We start from the raw sequence: 23,249 nt of genomic DNA, 5'->3' as shown, positions 1-23,249 counted from the left end.
AAGCCATGATCGTCATGCATCCCTTCCTGCCCTCCTTCTCATGCTCTGCCTAAGTTCACAGAATCAGCATTGCTGTCAGCTCTTCTTGTACTTCAGGTAGGCCCCAGGATTGGCTGGGAAACATTTCTTCAACAGGAACCCATCTCAGGCCTTGGGAACAAGATTCACCAGGGAGATTCTCCTGCATCTCCACTCCACAGTTTCAGATGGAGGCTTCAAGGCCAGGAGGACGCTGGAAGGGTATGGTGGGCTTTGTTATCTTCTGATCCATGACATACACACGGTGGCCTAGCAGGTGCTGAATAACACTTCCCACCTCACATTTTATATTTTTATGAAGTAAAAGCAAGGGGAAACGTCAGGTAACTGACTCATGGGCTGGTTGCTGTGCATGAGTTACATAGCACGATGATTCACAAGTTGTAACTAGAAGTTAGGTCCAGACGTTCTCCTCCATTACCATTCTGCAGCATCTATGATGAGCGGCATGAGGTATTCTGAGTGACGAACTCCAAGAGAGTAAGAAGGGGATCTTTTCCAGTGCGCTGTTACCTTTTCAGGGCTGTGTGTCCCAGGCCCTGGGGTGGGGAAGGTGCTCATGGGCTTCCGGAGTCTCCCCAGCATGGAGAAGGCTGGTGAACAGCACAAATAAACATTGGGGTTAATGGTGCTGTAGCCTCCTGGGCCCGGTGTTTTGGCCAGGTCTTCAGAATAGCTGCCTCTGTTGATCCGGCCAGAGATAGTGAAGCAGGGGCTGGAGGGCTTGCTAGGGATTCGTGGGCCCAGGAGCATGGGAAGGGTGTAGCTGTTGGGGGCAGGGACGTGATCCACAAGGCGATACTTCGTGCGGGCACCCATGGAGAAAAATGGTGGTCTTTGTTGGGATGGTGGTGGGACCCTTTCGGGGCTGTACGCACCTGGCCCAGGAGTCCATGGCAGACCTAAGGGGAAATGCAAACACACTTGAACCTGAATTCTTTAAATCCCTGGGGCGACGGAGAGTGTTAGATGAAGGCAATGTGGTGTAGTGGTTAGAGTGGTAGACTAGGACCAGAGACTGTGGTATCTGAAGAAGTGACTGCAGTGAATCACAAAATCTTGTCCTCTGTCACAAATTTTATTAGTCTTTAATGTGCTCCTGGACTCTTTTCTGCTGCTACAGACAAACACAGCCACCAGTCTTGATCTATCTGAAGAAGTGAGCAGTGACTTACAAAACTGTGTTAGTCTGGAAGGTGCTGCTGGACTCTGACTCTTTTCTCCTGCTCCAGACAGACTAACATGGCCACCCATCTGGATCTATCTGAAAAAGTGAGCAGTGACTTACAAAACTGTGTTAGTCTGGAAGGTGCTGCTGGACTCTGACTCTTTTCTCCTGCTCCAGACAGACTAACAAGGCCACCCATCTGGATCTATCTGAAAAAGCGAGCGAGGACTAATGAAAACTCATCCCCTGCCACAAATATTGTTAGTCTCTAAGGAGCTCCTGGGCTCTGGTTCTTTTCTGTTGCTACAGACAAACATGACCTTGATCTAGGACCAGGGTTCAAATTAGGGATGTGCAAAAAAAAATCTGGTAAAATCCAGATTTGGGGTTATTCAGGGGCAAAATATTAGGGAGAGATGAATATCCCTGAATACCAGATTCAGCTATTCCCGAATATACAGGAGATATTCGGCAATTCCCAAATATACACCCCATTATAACCTATGGGCCATTGAAGTCAGTGGCAAAATAGGGTATGATGAATGGCAGCTGGGGGGCAGAGGGTTTGAGGTAGAGACTCCACACGTGCAGGATAGCTGCAGAACCACCAAGTTTCAAAAAGATTGGACCAGGGGGTCCAATTCTAAGGACACCCAACAAGGGTGCCCCCATCTCCCCATTATTCCCTATAGGCCATTGAAGTTAATGGAAAAATGGGATATAATGAAAGGCAACTAATGGGGAGGGAGTTTGAGGGAGAGGCCCCAAAATTGCAGGGCAGCTGCAGGGGCCTCTCCCCCACAGAACCCCCACGTTTCAAAAAGGGCACCCAAAACTGGCTCTTTCCCCCTATGGTGGGGGGAAAAGCAATCAGTCACTGTTTCCACTCTGCAGTGGGAAGTCAACTGTGGAGAGGGTGCTTGCTTGCAAGGAGCATAACAGTGCTATGTGCCCAGCAGAACAAGTGCCGCAGTGGCAGTGCAATCCACAGGACCTTAGTTCAAATTAGAGAATTTCTCTGGTTCACAAATTGGAGTGGAGACTTTCTGCAGGGATTGCAACACAGAACCAGTGCATTGAATGCACTAGAACCAAGAAGCAGAGATGGGGCATGGACTTTCTGCACGCAAAGCAGTTGCACAGCCCTACAGAACAAACACCTGTGGGAAATCCTTTAACACTGACCCAGCCTCCTCAGGTGCAGCTTAGCAAATGACAACTATAGAACTTTCCCAGCAAAACAAGGTCAGACTTAAAGGATATTCAGCCCCTGAATAACATTAGAGAATCTGATTCAGCTGTTACTTGGGGTTTCATTCAGTTCAGCACACCCCTAGTTCAAATGTGCACTTTTCCATGACATTCATAGAGTGGTCTTAGAGCAATTAACTTCTCTCGCTTAGCCTAAACTAATTTACAGGATTCTTGTGAGATTAAAGCAGAGGAAGGGCGGAATCATATAACCTATCCTGAGCTCCCTGGAGAAGGGTGGCATAAAAATGTGATAGATAAACCAGGGAGACTTGTGTTCAGATCTCTGCTCTGCCACTAAAGTCATTGGGGCCAGTGATTTTGCATTCCTGCTGTAAAAATATTGAAGGACTGGCAGATTCCCCTAAAACCTTTTGGCAAAATGTGTAGAGAATTGCTAACCTGAACAATAAAATAGTCGGTGTGGCGTCGCGCACGGAGGAGATGGACGCCTGAAAACAGAGCTCCGTACTTACCCCCACTAACCCCACCCATTAAAGCGCCCAGCGTTGCTTTCACTTCCTTTTTTTTTCTTAAAGTAGTATGGGAACAACAGATGGTCAAAAATCCAGACCAAAAAGAAACACAAAGAACTCTGTAAAAGATTATTTCCCAAAAAAATCCAAGGCTAAAGCCTCGAGAAAGACAAACTTCCCAGCAGGAAAGATGGCGGCGGAAGGCGGGGAAACCACAACAGATGAGCTAGCCTCATTTCATTCGGAGGTAATCAAAGCCTTTCAAAAACTTGAACAAAACATGACAGATAAAATCTCTGCCATGATCCAGCCTTTATCTGCCCAAATGGTGGAATTTAAAACATCTTTGGAGAAGGTGGCAGAGACGGCAGACTCTGCTTTTAATATGGCGAGTGTGTCGCAGGAGGATGCACAATATTTTTATAAATGAGATGAATGGGCCACTGATAAGATCATCTGAGGGGGAGGCAGAATTCTCAGGGAGACCCCGAATTTTAACGTTCCCCATTTTCAGTTGATTTTCCAGTGCAGTGTCAATCCTTCTTTAGACAGATCTCAAATGTGTCCTTCACTCTCCTCTGCCAAAAAAGGCTCTCAACTTAAAGGTTTGAATGGTCATAAGGACTTAGCTCAAGTTTTTCGTTTTTTCAATCTGTCGGATATTTGGAGAATTAGGCATCCAACTGAAAGGGGCTACACTTTTTTTTCCTCTCGTCATCAAACTTATTCCAGAATTGATTTTCTTCTAATTTCAGATTCCATTTCTAACCTTTTTTCTAAAGTAGAAATTGGCCCAATGATTTGGTCTGACCATGCATGGATGGAAGGTTCTATGTAAGGAAATACTAATAGGACATTTTCTTTTAACTGGAGACTGGATAGTAAACTTCTTTCTATGAAGTCGGTTATGGATTCTATTGAAAAAGACATTAAAGTATTTTTTCAGTTCAATTCGGACTGTGGTGTCCCCCAACATGTAGGTTGGGACTCTTTTAAGGCTGTCATTCATGGCAGATTTTTGGCTATTGCCTCTTCGTATAAAAAAGGAAAGGAACTGATTAGCTCTAATTTGGTTGCCAACATTACTAAACTGAAGGAAAAATTTAAGAAATTCAGTAGCAAAAAAAATTTATTCAAAACTTCTTATTGAAAGGAAAAAATTAGACTCCATTGAAGTCTCCAATATTCAAAAACAAATGGCATTTGTCAAGCAAAAATACTGGTTCGAACTCCTCAATCCCTTAAACTCCTCTCGTGGAAGGTAAAAAAAAATATATCCTCAATGACTATACCTTCTATTCATTCCAAATCTGGTTTATTGAAGCACTCAACTAAAGACATAGTAAGAGTCTTTAAAAAGTATTACTCAACCCTTTATACTTCTCGGCACCCATCATCAGATCTTATATCGTCTTTCCTAGACTCCCATTCAAGCCTTAAACCTATCTCTCCTGAGATTAAATCCTTTTTGGACCAACCTTTTAAAGCACTTGAAATGCAGGAGACTATTAAATCTTTGAAATCGAATAAATCTCCAGGCCAGTACGGCTTTATCCCAGAATTTTATAATTTTTTAAATGTCGTGCTAGCTCCCATCTTGGCTGATGCCTGTAATCAGTTTGTACAGTCTGGCTCTTTTCCTGACACCTGGTCACAGGCAAAAATTATAGTCCTTCCAAAGAAAGGTAAGGACTTGTTGGATCCTGGTTCTTATAGACTGATATAGCTCCTTAATTGTGATTATAAGATTTTCACAGCACCGTTGGTGTCTAGGCTTAATACTTTTATTGGGAAATATATTCACCCTGACCAATCGGGATTTATCCCACATCGGGAGTTAACAGACAACACTAGAAAGGTCCTTAATATCATTCAATATTGCAGGAAATTCAATATAGAATCTTCTTTTATCTTATCCATTGATTTTGAAAAAGCCTTTGACTCAGTTGAAGTTCCTTACCTTATCACTTTATTACAGAAAATGGATTTTGGCCCGAACTTCATCAAGATAATTCAATCCTTGTACGAGTCGCCTTCAGCTATTCTGAATATTAATAACTTAGATTCAGAAGAATTTTATCTCTCCAGAGGGACTAGGCAAGGTTGTCCCTTGTCTCCTCTGCTTTTTGCGATTGCAATTGAACCTCTTGCAAACTACTATTGCAGGCATCCCTATTAAAAAGAATTCCATTAAGTTGTCTTTGTTTGCTGATGACTTAATGCTTTTGGTAACAAAACCTGACTCTTCTCTACCTGCTATCTTTGATTTATTATCTGTATTTTCTTCTATATCAGGCCTTCTTGCTAACCCATCCAAAACTATTCTTTATCCCATCACAATTTCAGATGCTCTCCAAGATTCCATCTATTCTAAGTACCACTTAAAAAAAATTGATAGGTTTTGGACATATTTGGGGATTAATATTCCTTTAAGATTGGGTGATATTTTTAAGGTCAACCATCATCTTTTGATTAAAGACATCCTTAACCTGCAAAAGAATAAGAATTCTTCCATGATTCCCTAGAACAAAAAAATTCAGATTATTAAAACTTATTTTTCCCAAATTTTTGTTTTTATTTCGAGCCATTCCTATTCTTATTTCTGAGGATTTATTCACTGGTTGGCGGCATTCATTCTTAAGATATATTTGGAATAAGGGCTTATCTAGAATAGGGTATTCTACCCTTATTCGTTCTAATGTCTCAGGTGGCTTGGCTCTTCCTGACTTACACAAATTTTATGAAGCTGCCTTTTTAGGTGGTCTTATCAGATACTATGATTTTGCTTTGTATCCAGATTGGAAGGTTCTGGAAGACACTTATCTAGGCAACAAATCGTTTCACTATACATTATGAGAATCTCCGAAGAACAGATCACCAAATATCCCATCCAATCTTTTTCTTAAAGCTATTTTTCAGATTTGGGACAAACATCGCCTTTCTTTAGCCCCCCCAGTGTCTCCACTTTCTCACTTCCTAGATATTTCTTTGTTTCAGCCTGGGTTTTTATATAAGTCTTTTCCAATTTGGAAACAATCCAATTTATGTCGGTTTGTGGACATTTTGTCCAATGGAAATATGCTTGATAAGAAATCCTTGGAAGACAAAACTGGTGGGAAAGCAATCCCATGGTTTGAATATATGCAAACTAATAATTTAGGGACATCACTTTCAAAGAAATATAATTTCAATCGTCCTCTCACTTTTTTTGAACATTTGTTATTCTCACCTTCTTTAAAGCGGAAGGCATTGATTTCATTTATTTATAAAGGACTCCTTGAAATTGATACCATTGATTTGCTTTCTTACCAGGAAATTTGGCAACGGGATGGCTTAATCAATTTTAAAGAGGAGGTTTGGCAACAAATCTGGTCTTCCCCTTTGTACACTTCAAATTCATTGAATATTCAATTGCAAACACAAAAAAATTTGTTTAGGTGGTACCTAACACCCCAGAGATTGAGTCACATTGCGATAATCAATCTTCCAAATGTTGGAAAGATTGTGGAGATGAGGGCACGTTCATTCATTGTTGGTGGTCGTGCCCGGTGGTGCATTCTTTTTGGGCAATGTTTGTAGCAAAAATCAAAGATATCACGGGCTACAGTTTACCCTTAAGATCGGAACTCATATTGTTAGACTGCTGGAAAGGTATTCCTATCACGTCACTCAACAAATCCCTGGTATCTCTCTTACTAACTGCTGCTAAAATAGTGTTGGCTCAATTTTGGAAATCTCCCAATATTCCTTCGGTTAAAATCCAATATGCAAAAATCTGGGCGGTTTATGCAATGGACAAGATAGCTGACGGCTTACGTTGTACAAGTGACCCAGAAGACAACAATTCCCTGATGTACAAGTGGCTTCCGTTTCTTGAGTTCTCTTTTGGCCCAGTAGATCAAGTGCGTTCACATATACCTTGTATATACTATGATATTATTAATCTGATGTAATCTGGATATGATCAAAATAGTTATCTATTAATTCTGCTGCCAATTATGTATTTGTTTTGTTGTTTTGTTTTTATTTTGTGTATATTATCATTTTATTGTTTTTGCTTATTCTCAAAGATTGGTGATACAGTCATTGATCGCCTTGTATATGCTTTTATTAAGCTCAATGCAATGTTTTTGAAAATTTAAAAAAAAAACACAAAAAACCCAATAAAATAGTCTTCCTCATTTGCACCATTGGCTTTTTTTGGTGTCTATTCTTAATCTCTGGGACTGGCGTAACATCCTTCCTGTGCTGAAAGATTCCCATTACCTGACAACCACAGGCAATCTGCCTCTGAACCTGGAGGTTCCATTCAGCTATTATAGCTAACAGCCAGCAGTAAAGGGGTACCCTCCCATGAAGTTGTCCATCCCCCTTTTGAATCTATCTAAGCCAATGGCCATCACTACATCTAATGGCAGTGAGTTCCGTTAGTCAACTATCATCACATGAAGCAGAGTTTCCTTTTTGTGTCTTGAATCTATTGCCAAACAAGCAATACCAATGGCCAGTCTTATGTGAAAATTGAGAAATGTTTCTCTCTATCCACTCGCTTTACACATAATTTTGTAGACCTTGATTTTATCCTCTTTTGGCCCAGTTTTTCTAAACAAAAAAGCCCTGCTTTTTCTAAACAAAAAAGCCTTGCTTGCTAAGGCGGACCGCTCAGCCCCATCATCATTTTGGTTGCAGCAACCGCTCTTTCCAGCTCTTTAGGATCCTTTTCAGCAATCAGAATATTGCAAATGTGGCAGCCCAAGAGACTTCTACAAGGTCTTATTCTCCCTCTCTCTCTCTGCAAAGTTTTCAAGGCAGGAGATGTTCAGAGTGTTGGCAAAGTAATTAATGGGGCACAGACTAATTAAAGAGTAGATAAAGGTTTATTTGAGAATTAACTTACTCGATAGGAAATAGGAGAGAGAGAGGGTTCTAACTCTCTACATCTCTAGCTAAGAGAGAGGGTAGGACTGAGCGCGGCACTTCCAAGAAGAAGGGCAGAACTGCTCTAAGAGTAGCAACCTGGAGACAGACAAGGAATGACACTTAACCAGGGCTTTTTTTGTAGCAGGAGCTCCTTTGCATATTAGGCCACGCACCTTTGATGTAGCCAATCATCCTGGAGCTTACAGTAGGCCCTGTAAGTTCTTGGAGAATTGGATTCATCAGGGGTGTGTGGCCTAATATGCAAAGGAGCTCCTGCTACAAAAAAAAGCCTTGCACTTAACAGAAGAGAAGGTGCTGACCTCGTTTCCTAATTGTCTTCTTGCTGCCCCCCACCCCCGCAGAGTCTTCTTCTCTTCCTTGTACATCTGACACAGAGGTAGTTTGCCATTGCCTGCCTCTGTTTAGCAACCCTGGGAGGAATCCTTGGGTCCCATTCCAGTCCTAATCAGGGCTGACCCTGCTTGGCTTCCAGTCTTGCCCTCTACAAGACCGGGGTAGCCTGTTTTATTCTCAGTCCCTTTCGCTAGCATGGGATTTGCCTTTTTATTCATCAGCATGCCATTACTGATGCCTCTGGCTGTTCTTTCACAGACATTTTAATGTCCCATCTCCGCCTCGTGCTTACCTGGAGGTTTGGGCCGCCCCAGCATTGAAAACGAGGGGCCTTTGGCTCTGCCAAAGCGGGTGATCTCAGGTTCTACATAGTAACAGGGTCCAGGGCTTGAGTCTTTCAAATGTACTGTAAACAAGCAGAACCACCAGATAGTAAGCCTGATGCAGAGCTGCGGGTACCGTGAGCAGAGTGGGGGTTTGCATGCAGCAAGGGGCCCAAGTGCCAGTTCACAGCAGCGTGGAGTGGAGTGCTGCCTAACTAAATCTATTGCACTTTGGAAGAAACACGCAGCCTTCGGGGCTCTGCAGTCCTGATGGATGAAAGGGTTTGGTCATGCCCAAAAGGGGAACACCTCCCCCTACCGCCCCCCCCCCCCCAGAAAAAGTCTGGCAATTTTCAACTTTGGTAGAAAGCCTTATATTAAAAGCTTACTGCTGTTGTGAAGTCTCTGATGGAGGGAGCAGGCAGGACTGGTGAAGCGGGTGTAGTCATGGTTGATGAATCCGACCGTTGGAGGCAAGCTGTAGCACCCAGGACCAGGGCCTGGCACAACAAAACAGCATCTCAGAAGCAGCATTTTGCCTCAACATTCTTGTACCCCTGGCCCTGCCCTCCCTAGATAGACCAGGAGACTGATTATAGGAAGTCCATGTTCTGAAGGTGGGACATTCCATTGGATACAAATCCCATTGGAAAGTCCCACAGATGAAAGGCCACCTGTTGCTGTGGGACTCAGTAAAGAAGGAATAATGCAGCCTTAGAGTTGGAAGGGTCTCCCAGGTCATCTAGTCCAAGCCCCTTGCACAATGCAGGAAATTCACAGATACCTCCCCACACACACCCAGTGTCCCCTGCTCCATGCTCAGAAGAAGGCAAAAAAAAAAAAAACCCCAAAAACCCTCCAGGCTCCCTGGCCAAACTGGCCTGGAGAAGAATTGCTGCCTGACTCCAAAGTAGCAAACAGCATTTTCCCAGGCAACCATGGCCTCTGCTCCATGCTCAGATGAAGGCAACCCCCCCCCCCCAAAAAAAACCCTCCAGGCTCCCTGGCCAAACTGGCCTGGAGAAGAACTGCTGCCTGACTCCAAAGTAGCAAACAGCATTTTCCCAGGCAACCATGGCCTCTGTGGGAAACTGCCCCACAATTGCTCAGTGTTCTATAAGCCCCCATACATTTTTCCTTGATAGGTCATCAAGCCCATTCTGAAACTACCAAGGCATGAAAACTGGGCATCAGAGCCAGAGTGATGTCATGTGGAAGAGCAACAGCCTGTAATCTGGAGAGCCAGGGTTGATGCATTGCCAGCTTCTCCTCCACATGCAGCCTGCTGGGTGATCTTGGGCCAGTCCCAGTTCTCTCAGAACTGTCAGCGAAGGGGCATTGAAGTTCCAACAATGAACAGGCTTAGCTTTGTTGAAAACAAAGTTTCCTTTTATTGATTACAGCAATGCATTTCACTACGCAGGTTCATTGATACTAATAACGAGAGGGGTGCAAGCATGAGCATATATGGAAACAGATCAAAGGGTAAGGGGTTTAAATCACTTCCCACAATAAAACTGGGACTTCTCTGTTTGAGAAGAGCCAGGGCACCTATCTGTTATCTCCCACCGACATGGCAGTTTCTCCTCCCCTGCAATGGCCTTGCTCGTCTCTGCTTGTTCCCGCTAGGCACCTGGGAACCGGCTAGATGTTTTGCACTTCAAAAAGCCTGTTGGCACGTCGGCTTCCCCCCTCCTTCACATTCCACTACAATACTATGGTTAGTATGGCAAAAGGTATGGAGTTAGCTAGCAGTAAATAAACAATTCAGGTCATAAAGTAAACTTCAATGTATACAAGCTGACAAGAACTCGCCCAGCCCCACCTACCTCACAAGGTGCCTATTGTGGTGACAGAAAGGGAATTTGTTTGGATGCTGCTTTGAGACTCCTTATGGTAGAGAAAAGTGGAGTATAAAACCAACTCTTCTTCTCTTTAGGCCCCTGGCACTTGGACTCATCACCAAGGCCTACTGGATGCAATAAGGTGCCCAGGGCTCCTGGGAACAACTCTTATACTGTCCTCAGAACTGTCCATGGTGCTGACGCATTCTGTGCCTCATTTGAGGCTCCGTCATCATGACCACCTAATGCAGCTACCACCACCTGAAGCCATTTGTCCACTTCTCCACATGCACAAGTTGAACCCATACGTTGAACCCACATGCACAAGTTGAACCCTTTGAGCCAAGCTTCAAAGGACCCTCCCAAGTACCCAACAAACCAGGAATATTACATCCTAGTGAGAAGGCCTGCGTCTTTTTGCTCCAGTCCCTGCCCCGTGCCAAAAACAGCCATTCCCCAGGTAGTGAAAGTGGGGGGAGAGACTCCCTGGTGGGTGCATTTGCCTCCACAATGAGTGTTTGAGGAGGAAAACGGCAAGCTAGCGGGCGAGCTTCCAACCTAACGGAGCCTTTCTCTGCTGGGAGCTTCATCTGTGCAAGAAACAAACTTCACTGTAAGGGCCAACAGCTTCAATGGTAGGCAGATCAATTAAAGAAATAATGGATAAAGTGAGGAGGGCAAATTCTAATCAGTGGGGCTGCAAATTAAAGGCAAGCTTGTTTATTTTTTCCAGTCTATTTGGGTTCTGATACATCTTTACTTTCCTGTTTGAACCCTGGGCCCAAAGTTGTGTTTTGGACCTACAAGCTGCGCCGGAGATGATCAGTAGCAGATATTCAAGTTGTCATTACCAGAAGCTTATCTGCTGCTAGTGAGGAGGTCTTGACAGCTGAGACTCCCCCCGCCCCCAGGCAGAACAAGTTGAAAACAGCAGCCTTGCTTCATAATTACCCCATGACAACAAAGGGAGCTTTTTTCCATACCGGTCTCTTGAGCAGCAATCCCTGGTGTTTTTCTCAGTCTTGAGTCTTCCATCTTGAATGCATCAGCTCTGAAATTTAGGCCTTACAAATGGCTTTTGTCAGAGGCCGTCATTCTCCCTTGCTCCTGTCCATCCACCCCACCCCTGTAAGTGCCCCTGCTGGTCAGAAGCAAACAAATTTTACGATGGAAGCAATGCTCTGCGTCAAGGGAGAAGAGTTTTCTCTTCCGAAGCTGATGAGCCAAGAGCAGGTATCTTGGTATGAGAGTGATCCTGGGGGTACAAAGGAGATGTCGAAAGCAGATGCGCAGCAGGGGGCCAGAAGGCTTCCTCTCTGTAACTGTATCTTCCTTCTCCTCTTTGCAGCGGCGGGGGCTGGCATGGAGGAGAAGGAAGGCCAGAGGCAAAAGACAGCCGGCTCTGCTGAACCTTGATGGTGTCAAGGGCACCGTTGCAGGCCTACGAAGTTAGACGCTTTCACAGGGGATGACAGGCACACACTGTGGCATTATGTTACATCTATGCTAGATCTGTGACTCACCCAAAGGAATGCTTGTACAAGGATGCTCAGCCATGCCTGACTCCCTTTTTTTAACTGAACAAAGTTTGAGTCCAGTGGCAGAACTCTTTGGCAGCCTGTCTGTATATGAAAGCTTATACCTTGAATAAAACTTTGATTACCCTCTTTAAGTACCGGAAGGGCTGTCGCTTAGAGGAAGACAGGGAGCTGTTCCTGTTGGCAACAGAGGAGAGGACTCACAATAACGGGTCTAAATTAAGGGCAGGAAGATACTGGCTGAATATTAGGAGAAACTTCTTTAGAAGAAGAAGAAGATGAAGATATTGGATTTATATCCCGCCCTCCACTCCAAAGAGTCTCAGAGCGGCTCACAATCTCCTTTACCTTCCTCCCCCACAACAGACACCCTGTGAGTTGGGTGGGGCTGGAGAGGGCTCTCACAGCAGCTGCCCTTTCAAGGACAGAGACTCAGAGCGGCCTACAATCTCCTTTACCTTCCTCCCCCACAACAGACACCCTGTGAGGTGGGTGGGGCTGGAGAGGGCTCTCACAGCAGCTGCCCTTTCAAGGACAGAGACTCAGAGCAGCCTACAGTGTCCTTTACCTTCCTCCCCCACAACAGACACCCTGTGAGGTGGGTGGGGCTGGAGAGGGCTCTCACTGAAGCTGCCCTTTCAAGGGCAGAGTCTCAGAGCAGCTCACAATCTCCTTTACCTTCCTCCCCCACAACAGACACCCTGTGAGATGGGTGGGGCTGAGAGGGCTCTCACAGCAGCTGCCCTTTCAAGGACAGAGACTCAGAGCGGCCTACAGTCTCCTTTACCTTCCTCCCCCACAACAGACACCCTGTGAGGTGGGTGGGGCTTGAGAGGGCTCTCACAGCAGCTGCCCTTTCAAGGACAGCGTCTCAAAGCGGCTCACAATCTCCTTTACCTTACTCCCCCACAACAGACATCCTGTGAAGTGGGTGGGGCTGAGAGGGCTCTCCCAGAAGCTGCCCCTTCAAGGACAATCTCTGCCAGAGCTATGGCTGACCCAAGGCCATTCCAGCAGGTGCAAGTGGAGGAGTGGGGGAATCAAACCCGGTCCTCCCAGATAAGAGTCCGCACACTTAACCACTACACCAAACTGGCTCTTTTACAGTCCCAGTTGTTCAGCATTGGAATCAGCTACTGAGGGAGGTGGTGAGCCCCCCTCACTGGCAGTCTTTAAGCAGCAGCTGGACAAACACTTGTCAGGGATGCTCATCTAGGCTGATCTGTATTGGACTAGATGGCCTGTATGGCTGTGAGAGTTGGACCATAAGGAAGGCCGAGCACAGAAGAATAGATGCTTTAGAGATGTGGTGCTGGAGAAGACTCTTGAGAGTTTTGGACTGCAAGAAGATCCGACCAGTCAGTCCTAAGGGAAACCAACCTTGACTGTTTCCTAGAAGGTCAGATGCTGAAGCTGAAGCAACCCCAGAGTGTTTTAAGCACTTGGCAAATCAGACAACGCACCTGATGGCCTCTGCACAGCTTGGTGAGTCCCAGGGAATTCTCTCTGTGTCATACAGTCTAGCACAATCCTTCTACCAGAAAAGGGGAAAGGGAGTTTTTCACAGATGAAAATAGGGAGCACCATCTTGCATTAAGACTGTCTAAGATAATATTATGCAGTTGTTGCAGTTGCTGCAATGTCACATTGACAACGACTGAGATGTGATTATGGATGGTGACCACCAAGGTTCCAGTTCAGGATCAAACAAGCTGAAGTGCTGGGAGGCACCAGGTCAGATCTCTAGTGTATTTATGATCGGCACTTGTCATAGGAACTATTCAGATAGGGACTATTCATTTTGGGACAAATAGCAATTCTAAAGGCTATGGTATGTGCCAAAGGGGCCTTGCTTATCCATCCACCCCAAATCTAAATGAGGAATTTCCACAGGTTCTGCTTAGTGATTTTTTTTTTTTTAAGGGCCATGTCATGCATTCACAGTGCTTGATTCTCAGGCCAGCATCCTCAGGAACTGAGCTCAGTGAGACTTATTTTGAGGAACAGAATTTGTACTCAGACAGCGGAGGGAGAGTTGTTTTTATGAGCAGCCAGAAGGTCTCCACTTGAAGCAGGGATGCCAGCCTTCCGGTGGAACCTGGGGGTCTCCTGGAATTACAGCTGATTTCCAGACTACAGAGATCAGCTCCACGGGAGAAAATGGATTCTTCAAAGGGTAGACTCTATGGCACTCCAGACTCCATCCCCAAATCTCCAAGAATTTCCCAGTCTGAAGCTGGTAACCCTACGCTCTATCCCCCACTGGTATCCAGGAGGGACCTGGCAGCCCTCCCCCTGCTTCTCAAGGCATGATGAGAAACGAGATTCCCCAAAAGAAAAATTAGCCCACCACAAACACGGCTTTGATTGACTCCCCATGTCTGGTGGGGTTCTTTGGTTGGGAAAAGCCTGAAGATTGGAGGGTGGACCTTGGGGAGGGGGCATTTAAGGAGAGAGGGCCCTTATCAGGCTACAGTGCCACACAGTTCACCTTCCTGAACAGCCATTTTTTTTTTACAGATCAGTTGTAACTCCAGTAAGGCCACCATGTTTTGAAAAGCAAAAAGTAGGCATATTTCCCAACTGAAGTTTGAGTCAAGTGGTACCTTTAAGACCAACAAAGCTTAATTCTTGGTAAATGATTTGGAGTTGGGAGTGAGCAGTGAAGTGGCCAAGTTTGCAGATGACACTAAATTGTTCAGGGTGGTGAGAACCAGAGAGGATTGTGAGACACTCCAAAGGGATCTGTTGAGGCTGGGTGAGTGGGCGTCAACGTGGCAGATGAGGTTCAATGTGGCCAAGTGCAAAGTAATGCACATTGGGGCCAAGAATCCCAGCTACAAATACAAGTTGATGGGGTGTGAACTGGCAGAGACTGACCAAGAGAGAGATTTTGGGGTCGTGGTAGATAACTCACTGAAAATGTCAAGATAGTGTGCAATTGCAATAAAAAAGGCCAATGCCATGCTGGGAATTGAAAACAAATCAGCCAGTATCATAATGCCCCTGTATAAATTGATAGTGCGGTCTCATTTGGAATACTGTGTGCAATTCTGGTCACCGCACCTCCAAAAGGATATTATAGCATTGGAAAAAGTGCAGAAAAGGGCAACTAGAATGATTAAAGTGTTGGAACACTTTCCCTATGAAGAAAGGTTAAAATGCTTGGGGCTTTTTAGCTTGGAGAAACGTCGACTGCGGGGTGACATGATAGAGGTTTACAAGATTATGCATGGGATGGAGAAAGTAGAGAAAGAAGTACTTTTCTTCCTTTCTCACAATACAACTCGTGGGCATTTGATGAAATTGCTGAGCAGTTGGGTTAAAACGGATAAAAGGAAGTACTTCTTCACCCAAAGGGTGATTAACATGTGGAATTCACTGCCACAGAAGGTGGTGGCGGCTACAAGCATAGACAGCTTCAAGAGGGGGTTAGATAAAAATATGGAGCAGAGGTCCATATATATAATTTTTTTGGCCACTGTGTGACACAGAGTGTTGGTCTGGATGGGCCATTGGCCTGATCCAACATGGCTTCTCTTATATTCTTATGGTATCAGCTTGCATGCACACAGAAGCTTAGACCCAGAATTAAACTTGGTTTGTCTTAAAGGTGCCACTGGACTAGAACCTTTTATTGCTGCAGACCAACACAACTACCCGCCTGAATCCATACGGACTACTTCAAACACATGATCTTAAAGACCCCTCCTATTTAAGCTGTGAAATCAGAGCCTTTTTTGTAGATTCGTTTGCATATTAGGCCACACCCCCCTGACATTACCATTGTTTCACACAGGGCTAGCACGAGCTTATTTGCATATTAGGCTGCACTTCCTGATGCCAAGGCAGCCGAAATTGCATTCCTGTGCGTTCCTGCTCAGAAAAAATCCTGATTGTGATCATTGCTAAAAAAGATAAAGATAGTTCCCTGTGCAAGCACCAGTTGTTTCTGATTCCGGGTGATGCCGGGATCAAACTCAGGTCGTGAGCAGAGAGCTGGGATTGCAGTACTGCAGTTTTACCACTCTGCGCCACGGGCTACTAACAATGAATATTCCTAACCTTCCAATCCCAAAAGTGGACATTTTTATCTGTTTTTTGAAAAGAGCCCAAATATAGACGGACACCAAAAAAGAGGATATACACTTTTTTAAAAGGACACCTAATAGCCCTAAACTCCAGGATATCTGCAGCCTCCACCTGGAGGTTGGCAACGGACATGATAAGAAGGACTGGAGGCGAATGGGCGGGACAATACGAAGGGAGAAGACTTGAGCCTTGCAGCGCTCTGTAGAGTAGGTAACCCGCAAGCGAAGCCTAGCTCACCTGCGCGCGCAATCTGTGAGAGCCGGCGTAACAAAAAAGCAAGTCGCTTCGAAAGGGGTGGGAGGGACTAGCTTGGTTGCGTGCGCAGCCGCGGAAGCGGGCTTTTTTGTGTGTGTAGACCGCGCGCATGCGCACCCATCTCCGTCGGCTCTGAGGCGATGCTGACGGGCGGCGGGAAGAGGGAGGCGGCGTTGTCGTCCGCGATGGCGGCGGCCTGGAGAGCAATTCGGTGAGAGGGCGGCGAGCGGCGGCGGAAAAGGAAGAGGATGGGGGAGCCTCGGCGGGGGCCGCCGCGCAGCAGGATCCACGCCTGTATCGGCGGGCGGGCCTGGGCGGCCGCGCCATGACCGGCGAGAAGAAGAAGAAGAAGCGGCTCAACCGCAGCGTCCTCCTGGCCAAGAAGACCGTCATCCGCGATGGCGCCGGCGTGAGTGGCTGGCGGGCGAGGGGAGGGGAGGCTTCGGCCTCGGGCTGTCGTATCTTTCTCCTCCGCGGTGGAGCCAGAGCCGGGGAAGATTCGGCCTTCGCTCCCTGCGCTGGCTGGGTCATCTTTGGGCAGCCGCGCTCTCGGCCTAGCCTACCTCACAGGGCTGTTGTGAGGACAGAATGGAGGAGGAGGAGGGCAGCTGCTCCCGGGGGTGGGGATGCATGCAGAGCGGCGGCTGCCCTTGGCTGTGCTTCCGGGATGGCCCCCGCGTTCACACGGTTGGAGGCTTTATCGAGTGAGCGGCTCAGCATGCAAGAGGTGCTGCCTCCTCCTCGAATGAGACGCCCCTGCTGATTCCTCTCCCTCCTGTCAGGTGGCCTTCCAGGGAGACACCTGTCTCTCCCGTCGTTGCAGTGCCCTCAGACTCCCACACCTGTGATGCTGGGCTGCCTGGCCAGTTGCCAGAGGAAAACTGCTCTTTAGATTAGGCCTCTCTCTTCTTATGATTGTAACCCAAATGTGAACTGAATCTACTTGAATAAATAGATCCAAGCGGGGTGGCCCTGTTGGGCAGTCTGATGAAGTGTGCTTAGAGCACACGGAAGCTTGCATTCTGAATTAAAACTTTGCTAGTCTTAAAGGTGCAACTTGACTCCTGTTTTGTTCTACTTGAAGAAATGTAACTTTCCATCAAATTGCTGAGCAGACAGGTTAAAACGGATAAAAGGAAGTACTTCTTCACCCAAAGGGTGATTAACATGTGGAATTCATTGCCACAGGAGGTGGTGGCGGCCACAAGCATAGCCACCTTCAAGAGGGGGTTAGATAAAAATATGGAGCAGAGATCCATCAGTGGCTATTAGCCACAGTGTGTGTGTGTGTGTGTGTGTATATATATATATATATATATATATATATATATATATATATATATATATATATATATATATATATATTTTGGCCACTGTGTGACACAAAATGTTGGACTGGATGGGCCATTGGCCTGATCTAACATGGCTTCTCTTATGTTCTTACCTTTTTTGCATATACTTTTTGGTACATTTACTGCTCTCAGTACTTCGCTTCTAAGACTGGGCAGAACTCTGTTATATTAACCAAATTTTCCAATAATGCATATATTGTTTTTTCACAAGAAGTTCAGGAAGGCATGTACCCTCTGCGCACCCCGCCTCCTCCATGTTAATTTCACAACATCAAGGGTTCAGGGAAGGTTAGACTGCATGAGTGTGAGTGACCCATTGTTGAGTGGGGATTTGAACCTAGCTCTTGTAAGACTTACGTAGTTTACATTCTGAGCTACTGTACCACATGGGTTGTTGTTTCACCTGTACGGCCTTGTCACAGCCTGCACAGCAGCCAAGGTTGTGCTGTTCTTATTCTTATAGGCAGGTTGAGGAGGGGCAGACCGTCCTTCGCCTTCAAAGGCCTGGTTAGCAGTTTGAGTGTTGTTAGGTCCTGCCTTGCTTATGGAAGCCCAGGTAGTGCTTCTGCTCTATAGTCACACCCTCTACCATCCTGACAAGGGACAATTGTGGCCTGGTGGTTAATGCTTCATTTCTCCCAGTTTTTTAAAATTGGTGTTAGCAATCTGCCTCCCTTAGTGAGTCGATAAAATCAATAGGATGGGATATTCAATAAAAATCAATAGGATTAGGGTTGTAGAAGCAGTCAGGAATTTAAAAACAACTAAAGCAAAGCATGGTATAACACATTATGATGCAGAATACATAACTGAAAGCCAATTTCAGCAAGCTAAACACAGTAGTCTAACCTAATGGTTTATCCAAGTAACTTTGTGAATCATGTTGCCCTGTTGAATTATTCAGTGTTGTATAGTTTGTAGAAAGCCAGGAGAGGGGGAGCCTTCCTTTTTTCCCCCCTCTCTCTGCAGCAGTAATTTTATTCCAAATTTCCACATAGCATAACATAAAATCACAAACCAAACTTAAACAATATAACATAAAAAAACAAAGATGAGGTGAGCAGTTCCTCCCTACACCATCCCTTTCTCACAATACAAGAACTCGTGGGCATTCAATGAAATTGCTGAGCAGTCGGGTTAGAACGGATAAAAGGAGGTACTTCTTCACCCAAAGGGTGATTAACATGTGGAATTCACTGCCACAGGAGGTGGTGGCGGCTACAAGCATAGCCAGCTTCAAGAGGGGGTTAGATAAAAATATGGAGCAGAGGTCCATCAGTGGCTATTAGCCACAGTGTGTGTGTGTGTGTGTGTGTGTGTGTGTATATGTGTGTATATATATATATATATATATATATAAATTTTTTTTGGTCACTGGGTGATACAGAGTGTTGGACTGAATGGGCCATTGGCCTGATCCAATATGGCTTCTCTTATGTTCTTATGTGACACAGAGTGTTGGACTGGATGGGCCATTGGCCTGATCCAACATGGCTTCTCTTATGTTCTTATGTTAATCTTATCTGTGTTTCTATACAACGATATACTCCTATTTCAGTGTGTACTTACGAATAAAAATATCAGTATTATTTTTATTCTTTTTATATTTTAATATATTTTCTCACCCTTAATTCTTGTATTTTCAACCTTCTACCATTTTCCTAAGTATTTCAATACATTTCTATTTTTCATATACATAACCATTTATAGAACTTGGACCAGTTCTGGGTCTTATTCTTGTTGGTTTGAGAATTAAGCATATATGTCAATTCATCTACTTCCACTACCTCCATTATTTTTACTATCAAGTCATCTATAGTCGGATTTTCTTTTTTTCTTCCAGTATTGAGCAAATATAATTCTCACAGCTGTTATTATGTGAATTATCATATGCTTTGCTGTTTTATCCATCTTGGCTGTAAACATTTAGCAAAAATAATTCAGGTTTAAAGGGTACTGGCTGTGTCAATATCTTTTGAATCAATTCATGAACCTTTATCCAATGCCTTTTTGTAATCTTCCAGGTCCACCACGTGTGGTAGTAAGTACTGACTTGTTGCTTACACTTCCAGCATCAGTTAGAGATCTCCGGATGCATTTTTGCCAATTTTGCAGGCGTTATCCAAGTTTAGGTTTATTCAAGTAACTTTGTGAATCATGTTGCCCCTGTTGAATTATTCAGTGTTGTATAGTTTGTAGAAAGCCAGGAGAGGGGGAGCTTTCCTGACCTCAGGCAGCCCATTCCACAAGGAGGGAGCTGGAATTGAGAAAGGACAGGCGGCTGTTGGATTTTGCCCATTTGCAGGTTGGCATCTGCAGAAGAACTTGCTTGTGTCTTTTCAGACACTGCCTTGAGTTTGAAGGCTTCTTTAGGGTTACCAGCTGAGAAGATCTGCCAGGGTGTGGGAGAGAAGGGTGAGATTAATTTGGTAATGCCAGATTGCTGCTGCACATGACCTTTGTAGAGTGTATGGAGATTTTTCAGTGGCTCTGAAATATGGTGGCCTGGTTACACTTGCTTGCTGGAAGCTGCTTGTGAATCCATTTCTCCAGTGCTGTGAACTCTATGAGGATAGTGTTGGTCTGCAATAGAACATCTAGAATTGGTTCCAGTTGAACCTTAGGGACTGACAAGATTTTCACAATATAAGCTTTCTAGAATCCAAACTCCCTTTGTCAAATGCAAAGCTTCTTCAAATCTGTGAGTCTTTAGCACACAAGTACAGTAAGAGCCCCGTGGTACAGAGTGGTAAAGCTGCATTACTGCAGTCGGAGCCCTCTGCTCACAACCTGAGTTCAATCCCAGCGGAAGCTGGGTTCAGGTAGCTGGCTCCAGGTTGACTCAGCCTTCCATCCTTCCGAGGTCGGTAGAATGAGTACCCAGCTTGCTGGGGGGAAAGTGTAGATGACTGGGGAAGGCAATGGCAAACTACCCCATAAAAAGTCTGTCATGAAAACGTTGTGAAAGCAACGTCACCCCAGAGTCGAAAACAACTGGTGCTTGCACAGGGGACTACCTTTACCTTTTTACAGTAAGTACAAAGGCTGTAGTATTCTGTAGTATAGCAAAGTTACAGATGTCCACTGGTGAAGAGAGTGCTGCAAAGTCCAGCACTCTATTCGACATTAGTACCTGAATCTTAAGATTTTGCTTTCAGATCGTTGTGAGGAGATTGAAAACAAAAACCTTGTAGTAAAGAGTGTTTATTTGGACAGAAACAATCTCTTACAGTTGTAGCAGGCTAGTGGCATATCTAGATAGGAAATTAAACTTAATGACACAGAACACATGAAATATTCAGTAGTGTATGCATTTTTTGCCCTAAAATTGGAGCAAATTGGAGCATAGGATGCTCAAGGCAAGAGACATTCAGAAGTGGTTTGCCATTACCGTGCCTCTGAGTAGCAACTGCGGCCATCCTTGGTGGTCTATTCAGGTACTAACCAAGGCTGACCCTGTATAGTTTCTAAGATCTGATATCGAGCTAGCCTGGGCCATCCAGGTGAGGGCATCATACACATTGAAGTACTTTAATAGTTGGGAAATCAGTCCCATTTTAACCATTATATGCTTGAAAATATGTTGTATAGTTCTACAACTGTTAACTGCAGGTTTATGAAAACATTTTGTAATATGCTTTTTAAGTGATTAGCACCTTCTCTTCATTCATTCCGAAAGGAAGAATATTAAGAGGTTTCTTCAGTGGTTCCTAAGATCTCCAGCATTACTGTTTGCAAAAACATTCTGGGGTGGTTCTGACCTCAGGGGTTTTTTTCCTTGGCTTTTTTCCAGAAGCCTTAATAAGAAAAATGAAAAAAAAATGCAAAGGGCTGGGAATGTAATGCCTGGTGAAATTTCATTATGGTTCAACATAGCCCCAATTTTGTCATGTGCAGGAGATAGGAAGTTCATAGTTTTTACAGCCAGTTGCTGGTCAGTAGTATTCCTTATAGCTTCTGGTCCAGTCAGCGGAGTGGTTGAAAGAGAGGCTCTGTAATCATGGATGAATGATGCCAAAATCTGTGAATTCCAACTGTGGAGCAGCCTCTTGGTCACCTTGATGTATTGCTTGGGGCAAAGAGCTAGGCAAGGAAATGGTTTGCACTAAAAACATCTGAAATAGTATTCTATGTCTAGAGACTTCTGGTCCACTGTGACTCACTCTCAACCTTCTTGTGCCCAGAACCCAGTTGGTTGGCTCTGATGGGGACAAAGAATACTGAACCATGTGTGCCTGCCTACTGACTTCCCATTCAGGCTACCTGCTAAGCAGCTTTTTCTAGAGACTTCCCACTCCCTTCTCAATATTGCTTTGAGTTAAAATGAAACAAAACCCTCCAAAACAGTATTTTTGAAATACTGCCTTAGTACATAACAAAAGAAGAGCCTTGCTGGACTAGATGGACCAGTGCAGTGGTCCATCTAATCCAGCATCCTGTCTCACACAGCAGCCAGCCAATTCCTCTGAAGGGCCAACAACAGGGCATAGATGCTGAGGCCTTCCCCTGATGTTGCCTCCTGGCTCTGGGATGCAGAGGATCAGTGCCTCTGAATGTGGAGATTCCTCTCAGTCGCCACAAACAACTTCATTGGTTTGTACCATACCATACCAAACCTTTAATGGCATAATAGATTCAGATAAAAATACACAGAATATAAAAATTTAAACATTGGAGATAAAATCAAAATAAAACCGAGCTTACAGATACATTCAAACATGGTCAGAATTAAATTTAAGGATGTCAGCCAGAAATTTTGCCACAGCCTCACTAACCACCCCCTCAGTATCACTCAATAAATAATAACAGGGTGGCAGAATAGACAAATCTGGAGAAAAAGAAAGCTTGCCAAATAAATCTTTACGGAGGTTATGGTAAAAAGAACAATCAAGCAATATATGCTGGATTGAGTCAGGGGTATTCGCTCCACAGGAGCAAAGTCTGTCGGCTAAAGGGACTCGCTGATATCTCCCTTGTAAAACTTTGGAGGGAAACGCGTTTAGTCTGGCCAACATAAATGCCCTGCGATGACTTGGAGTGGTTAGGTCTGATAGATAATTGGGCATTTTGCCACAAAAAGCATAAAGACCTAAGGAAGCTGGAGAGCAAGTATAAGGGAGAGTTGGCCATAATTTCGTTTCCTCCAATTCCCACAGTCTCAGTTTAATACATCTGAAGATATATGACTCTTCAGAGGTAGAAAAATCATCTACCTCTAACCCCAATTGATTGAGTTTAGACAGAAGCACTGCTGTCCAGGACGAAATATATGGGTCTCTTTTCATACAATCAAGAAGGCTGTTGGGATCTGTTCTAAAATGAATTTTGAGCCAGAATTTAAACACTGCAATCCAGGCTTTTGTCTCCACCAAAGACTGACCCACTTCAGAGCAGAGAGCAAAGTAGGACACACATTTTGGCATGGTTTGTAATATATAGGGGCTGGTGTAGAACGAAGACAGCAAGCGCTGACCTTTGTTCCTCCTTTTTCAGCGACAAGGGATTGGGGAGCCCAGTGTGTACCATGCTGTGGTGGTGATTTTCCTGGAGTTCTTTGCCTGGGGGCTGCTCACCACCCCAATGTTAACAGTGAGTACCTTTTGCTTGGTCATTGAAGGTGACAGTATGCAGAAACCA

The 23,249-nt window shown here is 44.8% G+C and overlaps 2 protein-coding genes across 2 annotated transcripts in view; one reads left to right on the top strand and one right to left on the bottom strand.

Annotated features, from left to right (window-relative positions):
- Positions 1–393: 393 nt before the first annotated feature.
- Positions 394–16,587, bottom strand: CIMAP1D (CIMAP1 family member D). The gene is made up of 6 exons (XM_060233096.1): positions 16,243–16,587; positions 13,377–13,447; positions 11,542–11,732; positions 8,921–9,031; positions 8,501–8,614; positions 394–941 (listed from the first exon to the last, which is right to left on the bottom strand). The coding sequence occupies exons 1-6, from the start codon at positions 16,585–16,587 to the stop codon at positions 457–459; spliced, it is 1,317 nt and encodes a 438-aa protein (XP_060089079.1). The 3' UTR covers positions 394–456.
- Positions 16,355–23,249, top strand: part of LOC132567100 (hippocampus abundant transcript 1 protein-like) — a 31,192-nt gene continuing 24,297 nt past the window's right edge. The window contains exons 1-2 of the mRNA XM_060232717.1: positions 16,355–16,669; positions 23,106–23,201. Of these exons, the coding sequence (XP_060088700.1) occupies positions 16,586–16,669; positions 23,106–23,201 (180 nt within the window). The 5' untranslated portion in view covers positions 16,355–16,585. The remainder of the gene's footprint in view (positions 16,670–23,105; positions 23,202–23,249) is intronic.

This window comes from Heteronotia binoei, chromosome 2 (genome assembly GCF_032191835.1).
Source record: "Heteronotia binoei isolate CCM8104 ecotype False Entrance Well chromosome 2, APGP_CSIRO_Hbin_v1, whole genome shotgun sequence".
Classification (NCBI taxonomy): Eukaryota; Metazoa; Chordata; class Lepidosauria; order Squamata; family Gekkonidae; genus Heteronotia; species Heteronotia binoei.
Note: the sequence above shows the minus strand (reverse complement) of the source record. Positions and strands in the feature narration are given on the sequence as shown.